Source organism: Mustela nivalis (assembly GCF_964662115.1).
Source record: "Mustela nivalis genome assembly, chromosome: 14".
NCBI lineage: Eukaryota > Metazoa > Chordata > Mammalia > Carnivora > Mustelidae > Mustela > Mustela nivalis.
In genome coordinates, this window is record NC_139033.1 from 82470342 (window position 1) to 82496261 (window position 25920).

The 25920-nt window shown below is 41.4% G+C and overlaps 1 protein-coding gene across 1 annotated transcript in view; it reads right to left on the reverse strand.

Moving 5' to 3' along the window:
- Positions 1-25920, reverse strand: part of MAPK1 (mitogen-activated protein kinase 1) — a 103733-nt gene that overhangs the window by 32014 nt on the left and 45799 nt on the right. Inside the window, exons 2-4 of the mRNA XM_082697729.1 lie at positions 14330-14512; positions 12082-12271; positions 549-665 (exon numbers count right to left, since the gene is read on the reverse strand). Of these exons, the coding sequence (XP_082553855.1) occupies positions 549-665; positions 12082-12271; positions 14330-14512 (490 nt within the window). The remainder of the gene's footprint in view (positions 1-548; positions 666-12081; positions 12272-14329; positions 14513-25920) is intronic.

Here is a 25920-nt window from a genome sequence, read left to right on the forward strand (position 1 = left end):
ACTACCATACAATTTTGAAAGAATCCATAATACTTCCTATTCTTTCCATACCTACATTTTCTTCCAACTATGGTTGTAATTTTGCTGAAGAGACCTTCTTCATTACCAGATAAACCTGACTTTTGTAGAACAGCCCTGGTCCACCTTCAAAAAAATACGCACTATCATAACCTGTAACAAACCCAGCCTGCACTCATCTGTGGCAGCAGCAGCAGCAGCAGGTGTTAAGAGCTGCCATAGGTAGGACTTTAGAAAAGTTGACCAAGGGCTAGGACACAGACCATTTATTGTTAACAGTGAAGAGATGGGCATGCCCCCCAACTCTACAACACATCATCAGCACTACTCCAGCAGAGAGACAGAGGCCAAAACCCAGGGCCCAGAAGGTTAATGCTGAACTGGAGATTAAGGCAGCAGCTTGATTCTGGCCAGACAGGTCAAGCCTCAAGCTAGGTAGAGAGGCTTACTGGGAGGGAGGCTTACTGCAACATATATCCAAAGTTCTTTTGCTTCTTGGTTTTCTTTTTATGAAAACCTCTGATCCTTACCTTGGAATTCAACATGATTTCTGGAGCCCTGTACCAACGTGTGGCTACATACTCCGTCAGGAACCCTGTGTGATCATGGTCTGGATCTGCAACACGAGCCAAGCCAAAGTCACAGATCTAAGAGAGAAAAAAAATGGGACACCTTAGAGACGCTAATGAAATTAGTATCAAAACATCATAAAAATAAAAAAGATAATAGCAATAATGATGATGATAAGCAGATGCTACCATTACTATGTGGCAGAAGCTTCCCTGTTAATTCTATATGTTCATTTTTTTTTTTTAAAGATTTTATTTATTTATTTGACAGAGACCACAAGTAAGCAGAGGCAGGGCAGGGGAAGCAGGCTCCCTACTGATCAGAGAGCCCGATGCAGGGCTCGTTTCCAGGACCCTGAGATCATGACCTGAGCCGAAGGCAGAGGCTTAACCCACTGAGCCACCCAGGCGCCCCTCTTTTTCTTTTTTTAAAGATCTTATTTATTCATTTGACAGAGAGAGACATAGCAAGAGAGGGAACACAAGTAAGGGAGTGGGAGAGGGAGAAGCAGGCTCCCCGCTGAGCCTGGGAGCCCTATGCGGGGCTCGATCCCAGGACCCTGGGATCATGACCTGAGCTGAAGGCAGACGCTTAACGACTGAGCCACCCAGGTGCCCCTATATACTCATTCTTATACAATCCTCACAACCTGGAAGGTAGTGATGACCATTCAACATGTTGGAGATGAAGAACAGGCTGGAGGACTCTGTTAAGAGGCATACTCATCTTTCATTATCTGCTTATCCCAAAGAAATCTTGCTTAGGTCACTTGACAAAAACTGTTCTGGGTAAAAATAAAGTTACCAGAAACTGCCCAGGGTCCTTTCTCGGGCCTACTCCTGCTGGTCCCTGAGGATAACACTGCTAGATCGGCTCCTTGACCTACACTTGCCTTGCTTCTCAGACTTTACTTCCTGCCATTCTTTTACCTGTTCCACAAATGTAGGTATCTCCAAAGGGTCTTATATTTATTTATTTTTTAAAGATTTTATTTATTTGACAGAGAGAGACACAGTGAGAGAGGGAACACAAGCAGGGGGAGCAGGAGAGGGAGAAGCAGGTTTCTTGCCGCCAAGCAGGAAGCCTGATGCAGCGCTTGATCCAGAACCTTGGGATCACGACGTGAGCCAAAGGCAAACACTTAACGACTGAGCCTCCCAGGTACCCCAACCTCCAAAAATTCTTCCCACTTTCCTCCTCTTCCATGTAGTCAAATCTACTCCCAAAGCCTTACAAGGTCTCATATGCTGAAGACGAATTTTTTTAAAGATTTTATTTGACAGAGAGAGAGAGAGAAAGGAGAGCGCAAACAACCGGGAGGAACAGCAGAGGGAGAGGGAGAAGCAGGCTCTCCACTGAGCAGGAAGCCCAATGCAGGGCTTAATCCCAGAAACAGGGGATCATAACCCCAGCCGAAGGCAGACACCCAAACGACTGAGCCACTCAGGTATCCCAAATACTTTGGTGCTACTCCAGACTCCAAAACATATGAAATTTAACTATAATATACAGTTGGCTCTTGAAGAACATGGGTTTAAACTATCCAAGTCTGCTCACACATGGACTTTTTTTCAATAAAATATATTGGAAAACTTTTTGGAGATCTGCAACAATCTGAAAAAAAAAAAAACTCACAGATGAACTGTGTAGCCTATAAATACCAAAAAAATTAAGTTAGGTATTATTGCAGGAATACAGTATATAATACATATGACATACAAAATATGTTAATTGACTTGATGTTGTTGGTTAAAGCTCCTGATCAATAGAAGGTTATTAAACTTGGGGGGAGTCAAACTTATACACAGAATTTTTTTTAATGAGGATTTTTTATTGTATGGGGGGGTGATGGGGTGTGGGTGTCCCGTATCGCTGTGTTTTTCAAGGGTCAACTACACTTCAGCTCACACAACTGGAGGATGTTTTAATTCCTCAGCATCTGGAGAACTAACCTGAGAAAGCGGGAGACACATTAATAAATACAGGCCAGAGTATAAGGCAAGGCAGCCTGGAAAACACACTGTTTTGGAGCATTACTACTTTAATTCAGTTAAGAATATAAGCCTGAGGGGCGCCTGGGTGGCTCAGTGGGTTAAAGCCTCTGCCTTTGGCTCAGGTCATGATCCCAGGATCCTGAGATAGAGTCCCGCATCAGGCTCTCTGCTCAGCAGGGAGCCTGCTTCCTCCTCTCTCTCTGCCTGCCTCTCTGCCTACTTGTGATCTCTGTCTGTTAAATAAATAAAATTAAAAAAAAAAAAAAAGAATATAAGCCTGAGCTCAGGCCATAAAAATGGAGACAAGGAGGAAAGGACATGCTTAAGAAATATTCTTAAATGGATATCAATCTTTGCTTAAATATCCCAGAGTTGGGTGTCTCAACTCAACTTCGGAAAGCTCCCATTCACTGCACAAATGTCTTCCTCTAGCCTTGGACCCCGGGATTGCCATACAGTCCCTCTGATCCCACAAGTCCTGCAGCAGACTTTGACTACACCACTGAGGAAGGGTTATGTATCTGTGGCTGAACAATCACCATCAATCTACTGCATCTTTAAAAGAAGCAAATGTCACATCTGCTTTGCCAAGTTCCTCTACCAGAGGCAATTTTCTATGTGTATTGAGTGGCCTGATGAGGAAATCCTGGTCCTGATCTGTAGCTCTGACACTAACTCTGGCTACTATACTCTCGTAACTTCAGTCTACATTAACATCCATCATAAGCACCACCCTCACCTTTCAAAGCTGGCTTGCCAATCAATGCCATTACACTCCTAATAGTAATGGGCCTGTAAGAGAACCTGGTTGATGTATGGCCATAAGCTTTTATGTGGGCTCACAGTAAATACTAACTTTGGCTTGGCTGATCTTGAGGCTTTCAATGTCCCTGGCACCCTGTTTGTTTCTTTCAAGCCTTTGCTACTAATTCCAGTGACACCAACTGCAGGAAGGCTTCCTAGTAGTCATGCCCAGGAAGCTCACTAGCAACATGGTCCTCTTTGGCATGATTTCCAACTCAGAGAAGCAACAATTGATGATTTCTTCCTACAATCTGGAGGTGAGTCCTCTAAGCCATTCCGAGCCATCACCTGGCACATTGCCCTACCACCAATCTTTTTTAATTCTGTAGCTTGAATTCTTCAATGTATCTGTGACCCAGTTTTTCTTTTGAGAGCTAACACTTCATCTGATTCGAATTCAACCAAAGCTCACCATTCAGTCTGCCCTCTGTTGTATAAATGGACACCTAAAACCACATCTTGAATTGTACGAAGAAGAAATACTGCATCTTGTCAGCCGTGCAAAACCAGCACAAACCCCAAACCATGGTCACAGATCCTTCATTGCCCCCATGCCTGATAGGACAGAGACTGGATGGGTCTAGACTTGATACACAGCTCCTCACTGGCTAGCTGAAAAAAAAAAAAGTAAGTCCCAGATAGATTTAAAAAGCCAGAATATAAAAAATTCACAGATGAGGGAGGCCATGTACTGAAGCTGATGTTTCCATGGTCCTCCTGGACTGTGGACGAAGAAATGGAAGCTATGTTTTAGAGGGGTTGATTACATTCCTAGTAATCTACAAAGACAGGGGACAAGTGGAATAACTTTATACACAGTCATGGCATATATATTTTCTAAAAAGGGACACATCATTATAACCCCATCCCCCATGCTCTTCTTATAAGGTCTCTGAACTTTTATCAAGAGGACAGGATCTATCTTCCCTCCTCTTGAATCTGTGCAAAACTTTTTAACAGCCTGAACCAAGAGAACATGGCAGAAGTGATACTATGTGACTTCGGAGGCTATCATAAAATGCAACACGACTTCCACTGGGCTCTCTCTCTCTACTGGGGTACCTGGAACCCTCAGGAGGGAACCCAGGACACCTGGGCTGTATGTGGCTGTTCCAGGTGACAGCCAGTATCAATTGCCAGGTACATCAGAGGATTCCAGCCCCTAACTTCACATCTTCTAGCTGATATCCAGATGTGGGAGCAGAAACCAATCATCACTGCTACCCTTTGACTAATTCCTGATCCACAGAAACGATGAGCTAATACATGATTACTATTGTTTCAGACCACTACTTTTCAGGTGATTTGTTACAGAGGAAGAAACAGCTAATACAGCGGTAGTGGACACACTACTTTTGGTGGGACAGGCATTCTGAGGAGGCCCCTCTGAAGTGATACTGAACCACTGAAAAGATGCTAACTATGGAAAGACCCGGGGAAAGCCAGAGCATGCCCTAAAGAATCTACCTGGGCAAGTATGAGGGGCATAGGTGGCAACTAGATCTGAAGCCTCCTAAAACGGCTCTTGAATTGACTGCTTCCACATCTCAACTGTCACGACCTTAGCTGAGATTCAGTTTAGTTTGCTGGAATTAGGAAAACTAGCTTGGTTACCTGCCTGCAAGCTAATTCATCCTTTAGCTTCCTGTCTAAATGCTGCTTCTAAAATATAAGTCACCTTTCTGGCTCAAAATCTTTAACCAATCCCCTTCACCTACTGAACAAAATGCAATTTAAAAAAAAAAAAAAGATTTTATTTATTTGAGAGAGAGAGAGAGAGAGCACATGAGGAGGAGAAGGGTAGAGGGAGAGGGAGAAGCAGGTTCCCCGCTGAGCAGGGGCTTGATCCCAGGAACCTGAGATCATGACCTGAGCTGGAGGCACATGCTTAACCGAAGGAGGCACCCAAGCGCCCCAAAACCCTAATTATTTAAGCATAACCTTCAAGACTATTCACATGCTGCCACCAAACTATCTTCCTCATCTCCTCTCTCCTACCGCCTTCTCTGCCCACATCTGCTCCTACTGACTCAATACTACATCTGCGTTTATGACCTAACTGTGCAATGACCTTTCCACTGAGTGCCCTATCCATTCCATTCCCTTACCCTAAATCCAGCTTGAATGTTACCCCTTCTGAGAAGTTCCCCAGAAATCAACAACACCCCACCCAAGAACTCACTGCTCACTTTTCCAAACTCCTCTAATACTCTGTTAGACACATATTAAAGTATCTCCCACAATCCATGACAGCTGAGCATATGCTCATCTCCCCAGCTAAAAGATTATCAAGTCCCTAGAAAAAGGCAACACTTGACTGACTGGTTATTCCTAAATATTATATACATAATGGACACTTGTTGTTTAGTCAATAAATGACTTACTTCACATGTTTATGAAGCACAACTGGAGTGGATTAACTGGCACAGACTCTAGTGGTGACCATTTTTCACAATATCTGAATTACTGATAATCTTTTAAAAAATAAAAATCAAGGGGTGCCTGGGTGGCTCAGTGGGTTAAAGCCTCTGCCTTCAGCTCAGGTCATGATCTCAGGGTCCTGGGATCAAGCCCCATGTCAGGTTCTCCGCTCAGCGGCAGGCCTGCTTCCTCCTCTCTCTCTGCCTGCCTCTCTGCCTACTTGTGATTTCTGTCTGTCAAATAAATAAATAAAATCTTAAAAAAAAAATCAAGGTACAGAATTACCAGGGTTAATATCTTATGTTAAACAATTAATGTTAGTAAAATTACACCATTCCGGGGCACCTGGGTGGCTCAGCGGGTTAGGCCGCTGCCTTCAGCTCGGGGCATGATCCTGGGGTCCTGGGATCGAGCCCCACATTGGGCTCTCTGCTCAGCAGGGAGCCTGCTTCTCCCTCTCTATCTGCCTGCCTCTCTGCCTACTTCTGCCTACTTGTGATTTCACTGTCAAAAAAATAAATAACTTTAAAAAAAAATTACACTCTTCAAAGTGGCAATATTGAAGAAGAAGGAAAAATTAAAAGCTGGAATTCCTAGTATTCCTTTACTAGGAAGGACAACATAACCTATCATACTGAATGCTGCAATACAACTATCTTCTTAGGATTAAAATTAAATGTGCAGTTGTTCTTCCTCATCCTCTCCCTGCAGAAAATCCAGTCCACCCTTAAGGGGTTGGCCATGTGACATAAGGATCTCTGTGGGAGAACCACAGTGGCCCATGGGGGTATGAGGAACCCAAGCAGAAATAAGAGGGAGCTCCAGATCAGGGCATGGTCGATGTGTGAGATGAAGAGGGAATTCATATGGGGAGGCAGCAGCAGCCCACCTAAGGTCTGAGAGTCTGAGCAAAGTGAGCAGAGGATCCATGGATGATACTGTATAAACCAATTATTTCATTGGAAGCTGCAAAATGATGATTTTTCTAGTTTACTATTTGTTCTGCATTAACTAGCTGGCATTCTTTTAAAAGAGCCAATTCTTCATCAATTGGAGCTGTTTACCCTGATGCACAAACCATACTAGAAAGACAGGAAAATGTTTCATCCCTTTCATTTAGTGACCGATGTTCAGAATAGTAAGTTGGTATAAGGGTGACCTTGTTTTACTATTTATATCCCCCCAGCCTAGCACAGGACATAGACCAGTAGGTTCTCAAAAAAGTTATTGGTTACAATTTAAAATACAGAGGGAGATGTGGGGTTTAAACCTCTAGATTTCACAACTCTATTCATAGTCATCAATGAAAAGCTCATATGATTTAAAAAACAGACCAAAAAACCCCACTGTAACACTGAAGCCTAGCCAAATTTATATGGTATTGACTAAAAACTACAAAGGTTACAAAATTAAAAAAAAAAATTCATCATAATTCCATACAAAGGAAGGTATGGACAAATTGCATATGGTACAAGAAACACAAAATGAGCTCTAGCACTTCTACCTGGCTACTTTATAGGCTCTGCAAACTCAGATTTTCATTAAACAAAGGAAACCCCAAAGATAGCTTTCATGTCCTGTGTTCCAGAATCCTCCTTCCTAGGCATAACCAGAACTAAAAAGGCTATGATACTAGCAACCTGGGACTCCAACTGGGATTTCTGTGGGCTCTGTCTAGCGAACATTAAGGACACAGACTGCTAGAGACCTAATTCCCCTGGTAGTACCACTAGAAATACGCCAGCATAATCTCCAAATAGATCTACAACCCTTGTGTTTCTGTGGCCCTGAGAAATAAAATGGGAGTCTATAAGAGAGGCTCCCAGAAGTTTCTAAGAGGACAACATCTATTTGTCTCAGGGCTTCAAATAACAAGTGCAAAGCATGTTTATGGAAGTGAGAAAGAAATCTTACTATTGTTGACCATGAAAAGTTAAGTCTGAAGACATTAATAACAGCTGATATCCTGAGGGCTCAAGAGTAAGAAATACTTTAGTTAACAGAAACCAATGGAAAAAAGGAAGAAAATGACATGACTGTCTACTTGAAAATTCGAAAAACCCTAAATGACAAGAGGCAAGATCACCGGTTATAAACTTTCTAGGCACAGGGACCTGTAGTATAGGTATCATGGTCACCCCAGGGTACTGAGGATGTGATAGATACAGTGATTTCAGAGCTCAAGCAAACAAGACCCTTATCCCCATTGGTGCTCTCAACTCTTATATACACACCTAAACTGTCACTGTCCCTTGACCTACCTTTGGGACATGCTCACCATGACAAATCAGAGATGACAAGTCATACCTCCTGAATATTTATGCCCATGTGAATTAAGCACACCCCATACGTACATTTCAAAATGTGGGTGAATTGCACCATTGTAAATATCTATATAATCCCACTGTGTTTCTGAACTTCTGTGTTATACTGGCTTTTGAAAACAATACACAGATTGTGTGGATGGCCAACAACACAGATCACTGTGGGTATAAATTTTGATAAGTATGAATAAAATGGCCCTAGGTAAAGAGAAGCCCACAAACAGTGAACAGACAAAAAAGTAGTCTGGTTCTGTTTGTTTTCTTCTTAAGGATGAGCATTTTCAAACAAAGTTAGGAGTCAACTTTTCCCAAAAATACTATATACTGAAAATACTGATCGAGAACATCTCTTCAAAAACAAACGGAAGCAATCTGTCATAACAGAGTTGTAGTAAGAAATAGAAAAAAAAAAAAAGGAAGAACTAGGAGACAAAAATACTGTAATTTTTCAAGAAAATCACTAAGTGGCTATTCCTATGAGCAGCTTCATTCCTTTTGTGCCCACCTGGCTTTTAGCTACAGATCGATGGGAAAGGATCTGGTTACACCCCACGTAAGACAAGAATCTAATTCTGTCAGATCCCAAGAGGTGACAGAGTCCAACCCAACTATATCTAATGTAGGAAGCTACCCTCTACTACATCTCACAGAATGTTGGTCACCCTGTTTCAAACACTCAATGATAGTGAATAAGCTAATCGACCACCTGGAGCAGAACCCACCGCCTTTTTTTTCAGATAGTTCCAGAAGGTTCTCCAAGATCTACCTTCAACCAACAGCTCCAGCTTAGCATCAATGACTTCCTAATTCTCATCCAAAGCTGCAGCCACACAAAGCAGGCCTCAGTGTTTATCCCTTAACTTCTTATTTCCTTTCTGTTGTTCCTTTTGCCTACTATGATACTCTTTGCTCAACACAGCCACTCCCTTACTGAAAGCCTGCCCATCTCTAGAGGACAAGCATGGACACCACCTGTTTCCTGATGCCTCTCAAAGCCCCAGCCAGAACTAACCCACTCTCTCCTTTGCATTTGTACACTATTCTTTTCAGTATCTCAGTTACAGAAGATATTATTACAATCTATTGTTTATCAGACTTCTGACCTATGAGTTTTCAGATTGCAGAGACAGACACTCCTCCCTCTCCCTTGCCAGGTACTCCTTAAGGGCTTCTCACAGGAATGTTTGTTAAACTGAAGTCCAAGAAATGATCACTTTATACATCTAAATGCACTTTTAAAATAGCTCTGAGATATAATTTGCATACCACATAATTCATCCACTTAAGGTATATAATTCAATGGTTTTGGTATTATACTCACAGGGCACGCAACTGTTACCCCCTTCTAATTTTAGAAAATTTTTGTAACCATAGGAAGAAATCTTGTATCCATCAGCAGTCTCCCCAATCCTCCCCAATCCCACCTGCCTAGGATTTTATTTTATTTTATCCACTTCCTGTGCTACAGATTTATCTATCCTAGATATTTCATGTAAATAGAACCAAGACTGGCTTCCTTTACTTACATAATAATTTTCTAAGGTTCATCCACATTATAGCATATACCAGTATTCCATTTCTTTTTATTCCACTGTATGGATCTACCACATTTTAATTATTTACCATCAAATGGATATTCAAACTATTTCCACTTTTGGACTATTATGCTACTTTAGATTATTTGTACACTAGTTTTTGTGTGGACATATTTTCATTGAGTGAAATCCTTACCAACACTTATCACCTGACTTTTTTATTACAGTCAACCTAGTATGTATAAACTGGTATCTCACTGTGGTTTTGACTTGCATTTCCCTATGACTTATGATAACAAACATCTTTTCATGTACTTACTGGCCATCTGCCTAACTTCTTTAGAAAAATGTCCATTCAGATTCTTTGCCAAATATTAAACTGGGCTATTTATTTTTAATTGTTGAGTTATAAGAGTTTTTCATATATTCAAGATATAAATCTCTTATCAGACACATGATTTATAAATATTTTCTCTCATTTTGTGGGTTGTCTTTTCACTTGATGGTTTACTCTGTAACACAGGTTCCTCATCTACATGAAATCCAATTTTTGGGGTGCCCTGCGTGGCTCAGTGGGTTAAGCCTCTGCTGTTGGCTTCACCATGATCCCAGGGTCCTGGGATGGAGCCCTGCATCAGGCTCTCTACTCAGCGGGAACCCTGCTTCCCCCTCTAGCTCTGCCTGCCTCTCTGCCTACCTGTGATCTGTCAAATAAATAAAATCTTTAAAAAAAAAAAAAACAATCCCAGCCTTTTTCCCTTTTGTTGCTTGTCCTTCTGGTGTAATGTATAATAGGACTGCCTAATGCCAGATTGCAGAGACTCACTCCAATGTTTTCCATTTCCATTTAGCTTCTAAATTTAGGTCTTTAGGGGCACCTGGGTGGCTCAGTCAGTTCGGCTCAGGGTCCTGGGATTGGCTGGCAACTGGCTCCACACTCAGCAGAGAGTCTACTCATCTCTCCTTCCCCCCTGCCCCTCCCCTGGCTCGTGCACACACATCAAGTGCATGCTTGCTCTCTCAAATTAAAAAAATTTATGTTTTTATTTATATATTTGACAGAGAGAGCACGCAAGCACGAGAGAGCACAAGCACAAGACAGCACAAGCAAGAGGAGTGGCAGAGGGAGAGGGAGAAGTAGGCTCCCCACTGAGAAGGGAGCCTGAGGATGCCAGGCTCAATCCCAGGACCCGGGGTCATGACTTAAGCCAAAGGTAGACGCTTAACTGACTGAACCACCCAGGCTCCCCTCAAATTAAAATCTTTAAAAAAAAAAAAAATTTTAGGTCTTTCATTTGTTTTGTGTTAATTTTTATACATGATATGAGCATATATTCAGTTGTCCCAGCACTTCAATCATTTGTTGAAAAGAATGACTTTGGTACTCTCACCAAAAATCAGTTATCATAACATACAGGTTTATTTACTCACTGATTAATTGATTACTATAGTTTTGTTAAGTTTTGAAATCAAGAAGTGTGATAAGTCCTTCAATTTTGTTCTTTCATACGATTTTGGCTATTTTGGTTCTCTTGAATTTCTATATGCATTTCAGGACCAAGCTGTCCATATCTGCAAAAAAGCCACCTAGAGCTTTGTCAGGGATCACACTGTGTAGATCAATTTGGGGGAGCTCTGCCTCCTAAATAGTGTTAAGTCTTGCAATCCAGACACTGCTATCTTTCCATTTATCTAGGTCTTCTTGGATTCACATGCATTTTTATCAGACTGAATCCACATTCTTTCATATCTAATACAGTCTTAGATTTCCCTCCTTGTTTAGCTCTGCTACTGTTAAAACAAATATATGTTTGCAAATGCTGCCCATTTTAAAAAAATATTTTATTTATTTGTCAGAGAGAGAGCACAAGCAGGGGGAGCAGCAGGCCGAGGGAGAAGCAGGCTCCCCAGTGAGCAAGGAGCCTGATGTGGGAATTGATCCCAGGACCCTGAGATCACTCAGGTGTCCCAAATGCTGCCCATTTTTATGAGAACTCTGAGGACTCTAAGGATCTAGGGTTTTCACATTAATTGGGAACATCCTAACTACTAAAGTCATAAAGGCTAAGTTTTCAGTTGTTTTCTGAATATTCTTTGTATAAAACTTATTGAAGAAAAAGGTTACCAATGAAATGATTTTTTAACTTATACATAATGCACATGATCCTGCTTTCATATATGTAAGCATAAATGTACACATGTATGTAAGAAAACAGCAAGAACTCTGGAAGAAAATATACCAATATGTTATAGTGGTTATCTCTGGATGGTAGAACTGGATGGAGAAGAGACCTAGCGCTTTTTACTTGCGTGTGTGTGTGGGGGGGGGGTGCATAAAAATGGTTTAAGCCCAGTGAAGGAGGACTGTTTTTTCCCCCCAACATGTATCACCCTAAGAGTAAACAACCGGCTGACCTTGAGATCGCAGGTGGTGTTGAGCAGCAGGTTGGAAGGTTTGAGGTCACGATGCAGTACATTAGCTGAATGGATATATTTTAACCCTCTGAGGATCTGGTAAAGAAAATAGCAGATATGGTCGTTGCTGAGGTGTTGCGTCTTCAAGAGCTTGTAGAGATCTGTTTCCATGAGGTCCTGTACTATATATCTGTTTAGACAGGTTAAGGTAACAGAGCAAATTATCTGGTTACACTTAGCAAAGCACACTGAAATCAAAACGAACCTTCTCCCCAAACAATCCATTATTATATCATGAGGCCTGCAAGGAAAATGAGAAACTGATGAAAATCTGATTTACCTCTATGGAAGGAATCTGAAATAGTTAACCTTCTTAAGTCCTGTGGAAAAAATAGTCATTAATATCTGCCTGATATGATCAATAACAGGCCTAGACTGAGATGAGACAGGCTGTTATGCAAATACTGGATAATCTTTCATCCTAGTCCATTGTCAACAAACCCTCTCCAAGGGTGGCCAGCAGGCATCATACACTCCCCTCTTCTCTTTGGCCCAGCAACAACTTCTAATGTCACTGTTCTTTTACCTCCCTTCTTGTCCCCCCTCCTTCTCCTGAAGAATAAAACCTTCGGAAACACAGACCTAGAACACACTGCTACTAAATGCAGCCTTCTATGTGCTTGACATTTTTTTTTTTTTTAGATTTTATTTATTTATTTGGTAGAGAGAGGTCACAAGTAGGCAGAGAGGCAGGCAGAGAGAGAGGAAGGGAAGCAGGCCCCCTGCTGAGCAGAGAGCCTGACGCGGAACTCGATCCTAGGACCTGAGATCATGACCTGAGCCGAAGGCAGCGGCTTATCCCACTGAGCCACTTAATTAAGTGGCTTGACTCTTAATTAAGGTTAAGATCTTAAATAAATGAGAGCATTGGGAAGTCATGCTAAGGGGCTCACGCTGCCTTTACTCCTCTTGCTTTCTTGCCTACCCACATATCTAAGCCACCTAGAATTTTATCTGTGGATGATTTCTTTCTTACAGAAATTACATTCTAGAACTCTTTAGCTTTAACTTCACCCGATTATTATTTCATTAGCAGTATTTCTGCGTATCTCTTATTCATTTCTGTGTAAATATTATTGTATGTCCCCTACAGATTTATGTTAGATGAGACACAGTATGGGATTCAGAGGAAACAGAATTTGAAAACTTGTCATCTTGAAACAGACTTGATTTTCCTAGTAAAAGGTAAAGGAGGACAACAGGTGGTAGCAGGAGGCATTTCACTTAACACTACAACTTGATAACAGAGCTGTTTAAAAAATGGAAAGGGCTGGGGCACCTGGGTGGCTCAGTCATTAAGCGTCTGCCTTCGGCTCAGGTCGTGATCACAGGGTCCTGGGATCAAGCCCCGCATCCGGCTCCCTACTCTATAGGAGGCCTGCTTCTCCGTCTCCCACCCCCTCTGCTGTGTTCCCTCTCTTGCTATGTCTCTGCCAAATAAATAAATAAAATCTCAAAAAAAGGGGGGGGGGAGGGCTGCCTAGAGACAGTGAGCTGCCTGTCCCCAGCTGGGCAAAAAGCAAACTGGGAAAACTGGTAGGAATGCTGTACTAGCCTGAATAGTAACTTTTCTCTGGCAGACTCTCTTCAGATACTTAATGCTTCTATCTTTCAAATGCAGTCTTTAACCACGGAGCATTCTCTGGACCAGATTTCTAAATGCTGCTGATAGTTAATAACGTAATTTCAGAGCTGAGTCAAATTTAAAGACCATGAAGGCTAGGCTAGTACCTTAATAATGAGAAAACAGACCTAAAGGTGAATGACATTGTCTAAGATCAGGACAGTCTGGATTTGACCAGGTGATATCCAGCACAACCTCCTTCTTACTCTACTATTCATTCCCGCTCTTTTTACCACAACAAACAATATCTAGAATGGAAAAAACATGACTGGAAATGGTGTTAAGATTTTCCATAACTATACTTAACCAAAATCTTTACTGGAATGGACAGTAAATAATGGACAGTAAAAATACAGGTTCTAAAAGACACTAAAAAGAGTTACTGACAACTCATAAAAATGAATCAAAGAAAAAAATTATACAAGTCTAATAGCAAGCAGATTACAATTTTCCCTTTAATGTGCTTTATATCCTTTTCCTTTACTCTGATAAATCCAGGTATTTCAAGTTACATTTCCTCAATAAGGTGATCAATCAGTGGAGGCAGCTGTCTGAAAAGGATACACATCTTTCATTTGCTCAATGGTTGGTGCTCGAATAATGTCATTGATTCCAATGATGTTCTCATGTCTGAAGCGCAGTAAGATTTTTATCTCCCTCAGGGTTCTCTGGCAGTAGGTCTGGTGTTCAAAAGGACTGATTTTCTTGATAGCTACTCGGACTTTGTTGACATTATCATAAGCAGAGCTAAAAAAAAACAAAAAAAAAAAAAACAAAAACAAAAAGGAGGGGGAGGGGAAAGATGGCATTTAAAATAGTTTAGGAACATCTTGGCAGAAAGAATAAAAATCGGTAAAGTATTAAATGTTTAGCACTCTGGGTAAATACTTGTTTCATACAGGTGAAGGCAGCATGTATATTATCCACAAAAAAGCCACAAGCTAGGAAGGATGTAGCTGGCACAATGCAAAACATACTCAATCTCAAACTTAACACAGAGCCCAGCCCCGATAAACATGTAGATGCCCACTGTCATGAGCCCCCGAACATGGTTTATGCCATACACCCATACACAAAACATTTTCCCAGTTTTTAACAGCAACTGCATTTTGGTGAGAGTAATCATTTGTCTCCAAAACAACTTCCTATTGTATCAGATTCCTCTGACTCAGCAGCAACATTCAAATGACCATCAACTACATTTTCAGCCCCAACAAAAATGGACCCAAGAGGACGCCTTCATTGCTTGAATCTACTGTCTTATTTGCAAAATGACATGACTCTTTCTTCTTTTTTAACTGCTTTTTTTTTTTTTTTAAGATTTTTCTTATTTATTTGACAGAGATCACAAGGAGGCAGAAAGGGAAGCAGGCTCCCTGCTGAGCAGAGAGCCCAATGTAGGGCTGGATCCCAGGACCCTAGGATCATGACCTGAGCCAAAGGCAGAGGCTTTAACCCACTGAGCCACCCAGGCGTCCCTAACTGTTTTAAGTAACAAGTTAATGTAGGCTCATATAGTACCAGGACTGACGTCATATAAATGATAAGCACATTATTCTTGAAGAAAAATGGTGGTTCTATGTGTATTAAGGTGGGTTTCAACCATAAAACACAAAAGCTATAAGGGAAAAAAAAAATCACATTTTAAGATAGTACTGGTAAGATAGTGCATGGTTTTGAAACCTACTGTAACACATTAAAAAAAAAAATACACCTTGCCCTTCAAAGTTCTTTTCATATACCTAATTACATTTTGTCTTCACAATATCTTTAAAAAGTAGAGGACAGCAATGTTTTTATGTACATTGCCCAGGTAAGATTCCCTTAGATATAGAAAGAATAATTCATTTACCCAAAGGACTAATATCCCTAGGCCTTCTTTTTCCAAAGTACCTTAGGTTTATGTCCTCTTCTCAGGAAGCTGTCCTTCCATCTCACTCTATCTGGGTACATGCTGCACTGACAGGCTGCCACCAGTGGATGAGTCCCATCACTTAACTAAAGTGCTACTCAAACTGTGGTCTCCAGACCCTTGCATCAGGATCACCTGACATTCTTGTTAAAAGTGCTAGTTTCAGGGCACCTGGGTTGATCAATTGGTAAAGCATCTGACTCTTCATTTTGGCTCAGGCCACGATCTCGGAGTTGTGAGATTGAGCCCTGCAGCCACTGGTGTGCTCAGTGGGGAGTCCACCTGAGAGTCTCTCTCCCCCCACCCCCACTCTATCTTTCCCTCAAATAAATAAATATTTTAAAAATGTTTAAAAAGCTAGTTTCTGTGCCCCATCCTAGGCCTTCCTTTTTGAAAAAAATTTTTTTTAAAAAAATTCCAGTATAAGTAATGAACAGTTTGTTAGTTTCAGGTGTACAACACCTGATTATGCTTCAACAATTCTACGTGGTACTTAGTGATTGATCATCATAAGTGCCCTTTCACCTATTTCATCCGTCCCCCCCCAGCCACCTCCTCTCTGATAACATTTGTTTTCTATATTTAAGAGTGGCAGGGTTGGGGTAGGGAGGGAGTAAGAAGAAAGAGTTTATTTTTTTGCCTTTTTTCTTTGTTCACTTCTTTTGTACCTTAAATTCCACATATGAATTGAATCATACAGAATTTGTATTCTCCTATTTTTAAAAAATATTTTATTTATTTGACAGAGAGAGATCACAAGCAAGCAGAGAGGCAGGCAGAAAGAGAGGGAGGCAGGCTCCCTGCTGAGCAGAGAGCCCGATGTGGGGCTCAATCCCAGGATTCTGGGATCATGACCTGAGCTGCAGGCAGAGGCTTTATTTAACCCACTGAGCCACCCAGGCGCCCCAAGTCTTCTTATTTCACTTAGCATAATATCCTCTAGATCCATCCATGTCACTGCAAATGACAAGATTTTACTCTTTTTTAAAGGCTACTCGACTAATATTCCATTGTATATACACACATTGTCATCCACTTACCTACTACTGAGGGACAACTGGGTTGCTTCTGTAGGTTGGCTATTATAAAAAATACTGCTATAAACATAGGAGTACATATGTCCTCAAATTAGTGTTTTCATATTCTTTAGGTAAATAGTAGTGGAATTACTGGATCACGTGGTAATTCTATTTTTAACTTTTTGAGGAATCTCCATACTTCTTTCCAGAGTGGCTCTTACTTTTTTTTTCTTCAAAGCACTTAACCAAAATATTAGGGTAATCTCCCCGCACCCCCCCGCACCCCCGCAAAGACTTTGTTTTATTTGTCAGAGAGAGAGCACAAGCAGGGAAAGTGGCAGGCAGAGGCAGAGAGAGAAGCAGGCTCCCCACTGAGCAGAGAGCCCGATGTGGGACTTGATCCCAGGACCCTGGGATCATGACCTGAGCCGAAGGCAGCAGCCTAACCAACTGAGCCACCCAGGCATCCCAATATTTGGGTAATCTTACAACAAAACCTGTAACATATTCTTCAAAAAAAGAGTTCTAAGGGCATCTGGCTGGCTCGGCAGAGCATGTGATGGACTATCTCAGGGTCATGAGTTGGAGTCCCACATTGGGTATAGAGATTACTAAAAAAATAAACTTAAAAAAAAAAAAAATGTTCCATAGCTGTCACACAGGGCCGGCCCAGTTCTTTCCAAACTGACTTCAAGGTCTGACTTAACAGAATTCAGGCAGAAGCAATAATAATTATGCCTTCAATTTTGTGATGGTTTTATGTATTTTAGAGTGAGTGAGTTGAGGGGAGAGGCAGAGGAAGAGAATCTTGAAGTAGACTCCCCAGTGAGCGTGGAACCTGGTGCGGGGCTTAATTCCATGACCCTGAGGATCACGACCTGAACCGAAACCAAGAGCTGGATGCTCAACTAACTGAGTCACCCAGGGGCCCCACTGTGATGCATTTTAATCTTGAATGTTACCACTCTCTTTATGATCAGTACTCTATTTAATCTTTTCTATAAGAGCTTTCCATTTTAATAAGTATCAATACCTGGACCACTGAACTGAAGCAGTGCAATAACACTGACAGGCAATAAAACATTGCTTGTTTCCTCAAGTGCTAGAAATACAAAACAGTAAAATTGAAAGTTTTTTTTCTCAAATTTGTGCTTCTGTATGGTATTTGTCAGTCTGCTTATTCTGAGAATTACTGATGCAATGCTGTAGAACAATGCTGTAGGAGGCACTTTACTTTTACTCACCTCAATTCTCCCACACTACTGTTAATATATTGCACTTAGGTGCCCTTGATACTTTGATATGAAATATATTTCCTTAAATAAAAGAATCACTACTCAAATCTTTGGTTTGTTGCATGAGGGCCTAAACCACTGATTTTTAGCTCAGCAGGCAGAGGGATATGTGATTCAAACAATCCAATTCGATAATGATAATGAATATTTTTAGAAATTAAAACTCATTTTGGGTAATTAAAATCATAGAGCATGAGTCCACCAAAAGAGAATTTACAGGTTAAAATATTGGTTTAAACTCAACATTATAAATTTCTTATTTTACTGAAGCAGGGCAGTTAAACATGGCCATAAAATTTGCTTCTGAGCACGACTGTTGGGGGGAGGGGCTTATGGTTAACATGCCCCAGCAACTGTATCAACACTAGTTGATAAAATAACCAACTGATCCCTTTTAAGGGAGAAGGCATGAGATCCTCCTCATTGGTTCCCACTTGAAAAGAAGACATGACTCTGTCCATGGAGTTGGGTCATTTCCTAACTGTTTTCTAGTTCCTTTTTGTTTTATATAATCTGCCATAGAACTGGTCACAAATACTCTTTTTGGAAATTAAAACTCTTTTCCATATTCTTCCATAACAACTCTATATTTACTCATTTTTCCTTGGATTTCTCAGTTTCGTTTTCTATATTCTATTTTGCTATATCTTATCTAGACTTTTTGGTGTTAGCTTTTGTTTTAAAATCACTTTGGCATTACCAACTCTTTTTTTTCTTTCCTCTAAGAATTTAATCTTTGCTCACCTCCATCTCCCCCCACAACTGATACCATGCTACAACTTTTACTTGAAATGTGCCTCTGTAAACAATTTATGGGTACAGTTTAGGACCTCAATCTGTATGTGATTATACTGTCTTTGGATGAGTTGATTTTAGATATTCAAATTTTTTCTTTGAACTGATAAACTTGCTCTTTTCAAAAACAAAAATTTAAGTAAGTTGTTCAATATTAAGGAAAGGAAAATCTTAGGGTGCCCAGGTGGGTTCATCAGTTAAGCATCTGCCTTCAGTTCAGGTCATGATCTCCCGGTTCTGGGATCAAGCCCCACACTGGGCTCCCTGCTCAGCAAGGAGTCTGCTCCTCTCTCTCCCCTTCCCCCTGCTTGTGCTCTCTGTCTCTCTCAAATAAATAAAATCTTTAAAAAACAAAAAGGGAGGGGCGCCTGAGTGGCTCAGTGGGTTAAGCCGCTGCCTTCGGCTCAGGTCATGATCTCAGGGTCCTGGGATCGAGTCCCACATCGGGCTCTCTGCTCAGCAGGGAGCCTGCTTCCCTCTCTCTCTCTCTCTCTCTCTCTCTCTGCCAGTCTCTCTACCTATCTGTGATCTCTCTCTGTCAAACAAATAAATAAATAAAATCTAAAAAAAAAAAAAAAAAACAAAAAGGGAGAATCTTCCTAACTCATCTCTATAAGGCAAATAATCTTTAACAATAAATAAAAACTGATGATGAAAAAGAACTAAAACTAAAACTAAAGACAGAGGCACCTGGGTGGCTCAGTCAGTTAAGCATCTTGATCTTGGCTCAGGTCATGATCCCAGGCTCCTGGGATGGAGTCCCGCATAGGGCTCCTTGCTCAGAAGGGGAGGCTTCTTCTCCTTCTGCCTGTCACTCCCCCCGCTTGTGCTCTATCTCTCTGACAGATAAATAAAATCTTTAAAAGGGGGGGGGGTATGACCACTATGGAAAACGGTATGAAGGGGCCTCAAAAAATTAAAAATAGAACTATCATACAATCCAGCAATTTCATTCTAGGTATCTACCTAAAGAAAATGAAAACACTAATTCAGAAAAATATGTGCAACCATTCTTCAGTGCAGCATTATTTACAATAGTGAAGACAGGGAAACAACCTAAGTATCTGCTGAAGAATGGATAAAGATGTGGGATATATGTGTGTGTTATGAATATATATGTACATATGTATATACACACATTTCACCTTTAAGTGGAATCTAAACAACAAAATAAAATAAAACCTAGACTCATAGATACTGAGTAGTAGTTGTCAGAAGGGAAGGGGTTGGGGGCAGGGTGAAATGGGTGAAGGGAATAAAAAGATACAAACTTTCAGTTTTAAAATAAATGTCATGGTGATGTGATGTATAACATGGGGAATACAGTTAATAATACTGTATTAATTTTGCATGGTTAACACATGGTAACCAGAACTATTGTGGTAATCAGTTAGCAATGTATACAAATGTTGCATCACTACAGTGTATACATGAAATAGAGTACTGTTGGGCACCTGGGTGGTTACGCATCTGACTTTGGCTCAGGTCGTCCTGGCATTCCCCCTCTCCCTCTGCCCCTCCTCTCACTCATCCACGTGCTCTCTCTCAAATAAATAAAATCTTTTCTTTTTAAATTAATTTTTAAAAAGATTTTTATTTATTTATTTGACAGACAGAAATCACAAGTAGGCAGAGAGGCAGGCAAAAAAGAGAGGAAGGGAAGCAGGCTCCCCGCCAAGCATGGAGCCCGATGCGGGGCTTGATCCCAGGACCCTGGGATCATGACCCGAGCCGAAGGTAGAGGCTTCAACCCACTGAGCCGCCCCGGCATCCCTCAAATAAATAAAATCTTTAAAAAAAAAAAAAAGAAGAAGAAGAAGAGGAAGAAGAAGAAGAAGAAGAAAAAAAAGAAAGAGAAGAATTGAATACAGAACAGAATACTGTCAATTATACTTCAATTAAAAAAATTTTAAGGGGTGCCAGAGTGGCTCAGTTAGTCAAATGTCCAACTCTTGATTTCAGCTCAGGTCTTGATCTCAGGGTTGTGAGTTTAAGCCCTGCACTGGGCTTCATGCTGAGCATGGAGCCTACTTAAAAATAAAAAAATCAGGGGTGCCTGGGTGGTTGAGTCGTTAAGCAGCTGCCTTTGGCTTGAGTCATGATCCCAGGGTCCTGGGACAGAGCCCCACATCCGGCTCCCTGCTCCTCAAGAAGGCTGCTTCTTCCGCTCCCACTCCCCTTGCTTGTGTTCCCTCTCTTGCTGTGTCTCTGTCAAATAAATACATAAAATCTTTTAAAAAACTAAAATTAAAAAAACTAGAAACAAATTTAAGGGGAAAAAAGAGACATGATAACAAGGAAAAAATTAAACATTTCGAGATGTCAAAAAGAGTGATAGTGGTTTAGGGGCACCTGGGTGCCTCAGTCAGCTAAGTGTATCCCTTCGGCTCAGGTCACGATCCCGGGGTCCTGGGACTGAGCCCTGTGTGGCTTCCTGCTCGGTGGAGAGCCTTCTACTCACTCTCCTTCTGTATGCCACTCTACTTACATGTGCTCTCTCTCAATCTGTCAAAAAAAAAAAAAAATTCGTGGTTTATGAACCTACATATGTGATAAAATTGCAAAGAAAATACACAGAAATGAGTGCACATTTTAAAATTAGTGACATATGAATGAGTTCTAGAGTGTATCAATGCCAATCTCCCAGCTATGGTATTGTGTTGTAATGTATACTGTAATGTATGATTGTAACACAAGATGTTACCAGCAAGGGAAACTGGGATTTCTCTGTATCATTTCTTTTTTTTTTTTTCCTCCTAAGATTTAATTTATTTGAGAGAGAGAGAATTGGGGGTAGGGTCAGAGGGAAAGGCAGACTCCCTGCTAAGCAGGGAGCCTGATGCGGGACTCAATCCTGGGACTCCAGGATCATGACCCAAGCTGAAGGCAGTCGCATAACCAACTGAGCCACCAAAGTGACCCTCTCTGTATTATTTCTTACAACTGTATGTGATTCTACAATCATCTCAAAATAAAACATTAAATTTAAAAAAGCATCTAACAACAGGGAAGTCATTATTCATAAAGTGAAAAACTCTGCAGCTGAGAAAGAGTGAATAGAAAGATCTTCGAGATTGTTAAGTGGAAAAAAAGCAAGGTCCAGCAGTGAATAACATGCTATCTTTTTCTAGTAAATAATAAAAGATATATATTAATATATTAATATTTGCCTGTGTTTGCATAAAGGAAGTCTGGAAGGATACACAAGAAAATAAAGGATCGGGGCGCCTGGGTGGCTCAGTGGGTTAAAGTCTCTGCCTTCGGCTAGGGTTGTGATCCCAGGGTCCTGGGATCAGGCCCCCACATCGGGTTCTCTGCTCTGCAGGGAGCCTGCTTCCCCCTCTCACTGTCTGCCTGCCTCTCTGCCTACTTGTGATCTCTGTCTGTCAAATAAATAAATAAAATCTTAAGAAAAGAAAAGAAAGGATCAGTGGTGCAGGCACAGACAGCCAGGCTGGAGTAGGGCAGAAAGGAGTGCAAAACCCTTTACTGTATACCTCTTAATTGAAGAGCCATGTGAACCTCTTCAAAAAAAAAAAACAAAACAAAAAAGTCCCACAACTTTTTAATTAGGAGAAAAAATGTACAAGAGAGATACCAGTGGAATACTGGAATCTTTAAAAGAGGAAGCACAATTATTTTGAAATTCCTGACCAATACAAAAATACTTGAAAAATTATTGGAAAGAGGTGCAAAATATCTTTACTTAACTTTGTTCCCACCTGAGAGAATAGTGTACTCTCTCTATCTTTAATAAATTAAAAAAATTTTTAAAAAATAATTTATTTATTTGACAGAGGGAGATCATAAGTAGGCAGAGAGAGAGAGAGAGAGAGAGGAGGAAGCAAGCTCCCCACTGAGCAGAGAGCCCAATGCAGGGCTAGATCCCAGGACCCTGAGACCATGACCTGAGCTGAAGGCAGAGGCTTAACCCACTGAGCCACCAAGGCATCCCTGTTTTAAGATTTTATTTACTTAACTGACAGAGAGACAGAAGGAACACAAGCAGGGGGAGTGGGAGAGGGAGAAGGAGGCTTTCCGCCAAGTAGAGAGTCCAATATGGGGCTCAATCCCAGGACCCTGGGATCATAATCTGAGCCGAAGGCAGACACTTAATGACTGAACCACCCAGGTACCCCAACAGTACTCTGCTCTTGAGGAATTCAAGCTACTGATAGCCAGTCATCTCACATAAATGCAGCCTCAATTTCCAGATAAATCCTGAGATCCATAAATCGTGGGGAAGGTATAGGTCTAAGGCTGGAGGTTAGCATACTCAATATTTAAAACAAATTCCTGCTATTCAGCAATAAAAGGGAATGAACTTGATATAAACACCACAGAGGAATCTCAAAATAATTATTTTGAGTAAAGCCTGACTACCAGAAAAGTACTTCCATTCATAGAAAACACAAACTCATCTTTGGGGACAGAACTCATTTTTGGGTTGCTTGGGGCTGGTGAGGAGGGAGGCTGGTGGGATAGAAAGACTACACAAATAGAGACCCAGTAACTTTGGAGGTGATGAATACATTCCTTATCTTGGTTGTGTTGATAGATTCATGGGTGTACAATACGTCAAAATATAAACTATACACTTTAAATATGTGTAGTATATTGTTTATCAATTGTTTCTCAAGAGAGAAGTTCCTAAAAAAAGGAACCAAGGCTCCCTGGATATATGGTCAATTTCTGGGACAGGGTGGATGGGAACAGATTCCAGAAACATATCTAATCAGTAAATGTGGAAGTAGAAGCCCACAAAATTCTGGAGTAGGTTATTTAACAGATGTTTTGTGATCACTTCGGGAAGAAAAGGGAACCAGCATGAGTCAATTATGAACAAGTCATGCTAAACTAACTTCATTTCCTGTTTTGATAGGGTTACCACAACAACACGAGAGTGACACCAGAGCTGTGGTGGACTCAAGCCGCACTTGTCAAGTACTTCCCATTTGTGAGACTTCATGTTAGGGTTGGTGACAAAAACAAGTAACGATCCTGCCCTGAAGAAGCTAAGAAACGTGCAACAGGAACAGACAACATACACTGCCTTTAACACAGTAAAGCACTTCTGAAAGAAAAGGCAAAGCTGGATTTGGATTAAGTCCAAACAAGGGTATTAGGAGAGGATTAAAAGACGATGAGACCTATAGAAACCATACCCTGAAGGATGAGCAGGCTTCTGAAAGAGGTGCAAGGGCACCAAGAAACACAAGAGTTAACCAAGGATAGGTAAACAAGCAGAACATCTATGGGGACCACTGGCCTCACCTAGCTGGGCCCCTCTCCACAAGGAGGTATTTACAGGGTCTGGAGGACATGCTCATCAGGAGCCCCAGAATTCCCTACTGCCTGAGTCTGCATCAAAGGCTGTGCAAGTCTCTTACACAGCAGCTCTGCTGAGAGGAGAATGTTCCTCCAGTTTTTATATCACAGAGTGGCCAAAGGGTAGCTGTTTGCAGGGTGTGCACTGCACCTGCACTGTCATGTCAAGCTGCGTATCCCGCTTATGAGACACACATCAGCTCAAGCTCATGGCAAAGGCATGGGTCTGGGCTCTGGAACTGCTGACACCGAACTCCAAGAAGCCCAAGAATTTTCCATTTGAAGCTCATCTTTTTTTTTTTTAAGATTTTATTTATTTGAGAGAGCATGGGCAAGAGTAGGGGAAGTGGCAGAGGGCAGAGGGGGAAGCAGACTCCATACTGAGCAGAGAGCCCAATGCTGGGCTCCATCCCTGGACCCTGAGATCATCACCTGAGTGGAAGGTAGTCGCTTAACTGAAGAGCCACGCAAGAGCCCCAATTTGAAGCTGATCTTACAGGTCTTTAAGAAGGTTTATCTGTGTGATAGGAGGAGAGACTATATTTAAGGTTTCTTAATTTGATGTATATGGTACATGGGGCTCCATTTGTATTGTTCTTTTTTTCCCACTTGCATTCTTGACTCAGGCCTTGCACACATTAGAGCTGGGTTTGAGAAGTACAAAATGAAGATGTGGGGGTTGGGAAAGACAAGAGCCGTCTTTAACTTCCTGATTTTAAAGATCTAAGGATGCTTGTGGGTGATAAAGATGGAGGAAGTGAAGATTCTCTTCTTCCAAGAGCATTAAGGAGAGATCAAAGTTGAGAATAAGATATAGGAATCTTTAAAAGAAGCCAATCAGGTAGAGGCACCTGAGTTGCCCAGTGGGTTAAGCATCTGACTCCGGGTTTCAGCTCAGGTCATAATCTCAGGATTGTGAGATCGAGCCCCGCATCCAGCTCCATGTTTACCAGGGAATCTGCTTGAGATTTTCTCTCTCCCTCTCTGCCCCTTCCCCCACTCACACACACACAAGTGTGCTCTCTCTCAAATAAATCAATCTAAAAAAAAAAAAAGAAGAAGAAGAAAGAAAGAAAGGAAGGAAGGAAGGAAGAAAGAAAGAAAAAAAGAAAAAAAGCCAACTGGGCAGCACAGCTGAGGAGAGTTGATGTTGTGAAAAGGGATCTGAGGTCAGAATTCAGAAACAGTCAGAGGAAGAGGAAATGGCTGAAGAGAGAAAGTAGTATAAGTAATAATGGAATGAGAACCCTTGTTGTCCAACACCAAAACCACATGCTAAACCACATCCAAGAACCAGGAGAGGGTGGTGTTTCAGAAGCCAAGGACGGAAAGAGTTCCAAATAGGAGAGGCTAAGGAAGGTAAAAACTGCAAAGCAGTGACTGAATCTGCAACGAGATTATGTGTGGTAATGTGGGTGTAAGTAAATGGAGGAGAATGGCGACAGCAGTGGAAAAAGTACAGCTGACTGTTTTTTAAAGAAGGCAAGGAGGAGGAGAACAACTAGCAAATCCAGGTGAACAACTGAGAGGCACAGGGTGTTATGAAAGTAGTGGGTGGGGTGCCTGGGTGGCTCAGTGGGTTAAGCCGCCGCCTTCGGCTCAGGTCATGATCTCAGGGTCCTGGGATCGAGTCCCGCGTCGGGCTCTCTGCTCGGCAGGGAGCCTGCTTCCCTCTCTCTCTCTCTGCCTGCCTCTCCATCTACTTGTGATTTCTCTCTGCCAAATAAATAAAATCTTAAAAAAAAAAAAAAAAAGAAAAGAAAGTAGTGGGTGGTCGGAGGCTGGGGCACCAGGTGGAGGGAAAGA